This window comes from Strongylocentrotus purpuratus, unplaced genomic scaffold (genome assembly GCF_000002235.5).
Source record: "Strongylocentrotus purpuratus isolate Spur 01 unplaced genomic scaffold, Spur_5.0 spur5_contig_844, whole genome shotgun sequence".
Classification (NCBI taxonomy): Eukaryota; Metazoa; Echinodermata; class Echinoidea; order Camarodonta; family Strongylocentrotidae; genus Strongylocentrotus; species Strongylocentrotus purpuratus.
Window position 1 is genome coordinate 30,001 of NW_022145551.1, and position 3,682 is coordinate 33,682.

At 35.9% G+C, this 3,682-nt stretch overlaps 1 protein-coding gene across 1 annotated transcript in view; it reads left to right on the top strand.

Moving 5' to 3' along the window:
- The window catches only part of LOC100888772, a 5,406-nt gene extending 5,162 nt beyond the window's left edge, over window positions 1-244 (top strand). The window contains exon 6 of the mRNA XM_003726395.3: window positions 1-244. This exon is cut by the window's left edge and continues 76 nt beyond it. Within this exon, the coding sequence (XP_003726443.2) occupies window positions 1-5 (5 nt within the window). The 3' untranslated portion in view covers window positions 6-244.
- The last annotated feature ends 3,438 nt before the right edge of the window (window positions 245-3,682 follow it).

The following is a 3,682-nucleotide window of genomic DNA, read 5'->3' on the forward strand; positions in this document are numbered from 1 at the left end:
CTTGAAGTATCTCTGTCTCAGTTCGTACAAAACTTCGCATCATTATTATGACTACATTCCAAAGGGCGTAGCTACATCAACAGGGAGGCAGAGGGGTGGCCGTGTGACACCCCTTCGAAATATTCAATCGGCAATGGATGGGGTTTCATAACTTGTCGGTAAATATTTAAAACAAATGATGGTCTTCTGTTTCCTTTTTGAGGGAAAGGTTTTTGTTGACCCCCCCCCCTCCCCGAAATTTGCATTCTACCCCCCCCCCCCCTCTCTCCCTTATTAAAATGGTATAGCGACACCCCACTGGAAATAAGCTTTCGAGCTTTCGTGGGTTATCCTGTTCAAGCTGACTTATTTTTGATCTGTTATTATTGTATCATAATAATCACATCATTGGTATGATCACATTTTTCTTATTGATAATCATGGCTGGTATGCAATATTTTTTTTTCCAGAAAGTTTTGGGTCTTTTTTTAAAACTATTGTGCTGATGATTCCAAATTGAGAAATGCAGTATGTTAATATATGTGTATAATTATGCAAAATGTAAATAGTGTAAATGGCTGTATTTATTAACTAAAGCTGCAATGGAATACATTTACATAGTTATACCGCTATAGTTAATTGATTCGGTATAAGTGAAGTATTTTAGAATGCAATTTGTAAATCTATTATAATGATTGACAAACGTTTAGATAAAGCACATATTACAATGAATGTGAACTGCGGCAAATTGATCTTCAATCGCTTTATACAAACGAAAAAAATAGCACGGGTGACGTCGTTTTCTTACATATCGTACCTAATATAATAGTTGCTGTGTAGAACAGCAATCCCCCTGCAATTCAAGGCTACAAGTGTAAGAATATGAAATACTCCGTCTATTTTCATGTTCTTTTTGGGGAGAAATTAAAAGTCTAACATTTTTAAAGATTTATTATCTTACATTGATAAAAGAACAAGTGTTAAGCGTAAGAATTTTAAGTACCCTCTCCTTTCGAGGGGAGGGGGGTGGGTCAAAAATAAAATTTGTAATTTGATGAACATTTATTCTTCTGCCATGTGTTAAAACTCAAGGAAGATACAACTATGTCGCAATTGTGTATCGGTTGTACTTTGTTGTAAGGGAAAACCCAACTTGTTCAGCATACCTCAATTCACATTTTGTGTCAGTTTGAAAAGATTGCAACGACGGAAGGAAAGGAACCAAAGAATAATAAAACTTGCGATTGCTGATGAACTTGATTTACTTTAAAGGAAACACTTAACAAGAATAACAAAGTAATACGGGTTCCCCCAATGGATATACTTGACACACGTAACGAATATTTTTTTAAAGGGCTTCGTCGGCATCGATTAATTATGATAAAGACAGGAAATTCCTATGTTATAATTCTTCACAAAATAATGACCTATGTCTTCTTCGTACTTGCACTTTACGTATATCCTACATCATTACATTTGGATGACATTGTACGTTCTTTAGCTAAAACGATATTCATATATCTCTTCATGGTAAATATCATGCCAAACTTGTTCCAATTAATGTATAGTCAATTTCTAGTTATAGACTCTATTTTGAAAAGAAAAGCAGAAGAAAACATAAACGTCGCGGTTACCGGCTTCAAATCTGAAAGAGCATTTGAGAGTCGATTTCCAACCTTCTATATTCGGTAGAGAGAGATCATAATAACTATATTTCTTCGGCATGATGTCACCTATAACATGAACATTACCATGGCGACGTCGCGTCCGTTTATACCAGACAGGGTATTAGAGTTTAAGTGTTTTGACCTCTGGGTTTTTCCCTGGTTTTCCCCAAGAAAGCTGCTTGAATAACATTTTATTGAACCAGAAACAAGGGCCATACATGGTGCGCTTTCGGGTTGTAATAGCCCTTTTTCTTCTGCAGATTTCTAAATGAATAATTCTTGGTATTGTGACACATCATTTATTATTATTTTATTGTGTACATTTTCACAAAAAAAAACTTGTTATAGATGGTTTATGTTGTATTGCTGAAATGTGATTTGATTTGTATGTTACAGAAATATATAAATTTAATTGAATTCAATAAGTAGGCTGTCAAATTCTCAACTTTATTGTTTATCTAAATTATGAGCAATTATTAATCTCAATCGATGTTCCCATTTATTTTCCCCCTTTTTCTTACAAAATATTGTACACGAAGGCAAAATGTTTCTTTTTTACTTTCATTTCAGTTTTGTTAAAGTTTGTTTTTCTCTCAAAATATTTCATATGATTTTGACACTGGCTTGCAAAGGATAAAACTGAGTTCATAATATTAGCATTTCCTCTAAGCGCACAATGTATGTAAATTAATGGAATATAGTGTTGTAGATAATGTACAATGTCTTCTTTTTATCAGAAGAGTATTTTTGTAATAAAATGAATGAGCATTATAAATGCTATGATTGCACAATATAACACCTTACCGTCTGATTACATTTTTCACCTTTTTAATGTTGAGGGGAGATGAGAGGAAAGGAGAGGAGATGAGAGGAGAGAGAGAGAGGGGGAGAGAGAGGGGAGAGAGAGAGAGAGAGGGAGAGAGAGAGAGAGAGAGAAAGAGAGAGAGAGACAGACAGACAGAGAGAGAGAGAGAGAGACAGACAGACACAGAGAGACAGACATACAAAGACAGAGGTAGACAGAGACAGAGAGACAGATAGAGAGAGAGAGAGAGACGGAGACAGACAGGCATAGAGAGAGAGAGAGAGAGAGAAAGAGAGAAAGGTGGGCGGAGAGAGAGAGAGGTGGAGCGAGTATATTAATTGAAATTGATTCTCACAAGAGTTGGTTGGCGGGAATGCAAAGAAATGTTAATTATGAAACACTTAAGTAATATTAATGAAAGTCGTTGAACAAATTGCTCTCATTAACTTAGATTAGAGTTTGGAAATATTGTACATTATACCGAAACCAGGATACGCAACCAAATAAAAAGTTTTGTCCAAATATGAAGAAGAATTCAACAATACTCAACACTTGCTCATAATATCAAAAACTTTACTGGGCATCATCTTCGATGAAAACCAGAACTCCCATTAGCAAAAAGTGACCGGTGTTAATCACATGGTGTCGGCCCTACTTACCCGGATTTCCTTATCTTTCTATGCTCATTTCTCAGCCTCTATATATTTGTTACCAAAAATTGTTTGGCACTTCTCTCTCTCTCGCGCTTCACATCCTTTCTCAAGGCTCACGTGTCATTTTTTCTTCTTCTCAAAGAAGAACCCAGATTTCCGATCAGAGTCACATGCAACTTTAATGTTCTACTTTTCATAACCTCGCTTGAACTTCGTGAATGTCTGGTAAACATGGCGCCTGTGGAAATCCTTAACGATTCAGTTTTCCTTAAACCGACATACCTTCATAATTTATTAACTCTTCCTCGTATCTCTTTTTATTCTTCAGTAATCTATTTCCCGCATTTCTCTTGCCTACTTTTAGGTTATAGCCCCTTTGATCTTATCTCCATTTCCTTTCTCACCTTCTTCATCTCTCTCTCTCTCTCGCCCCCTACCCCTCTCTCCAATCCCCCTCCGTTCTCTCTTTCTCTCGCTTCGATCTTTCCCCAACCTCCTTCTCTCTCTCTCATGTTATGCGAATGATTTAAAATATTTGAAGTTGAAAACAAATGTCTATCAAATTCCAATCAAGATTT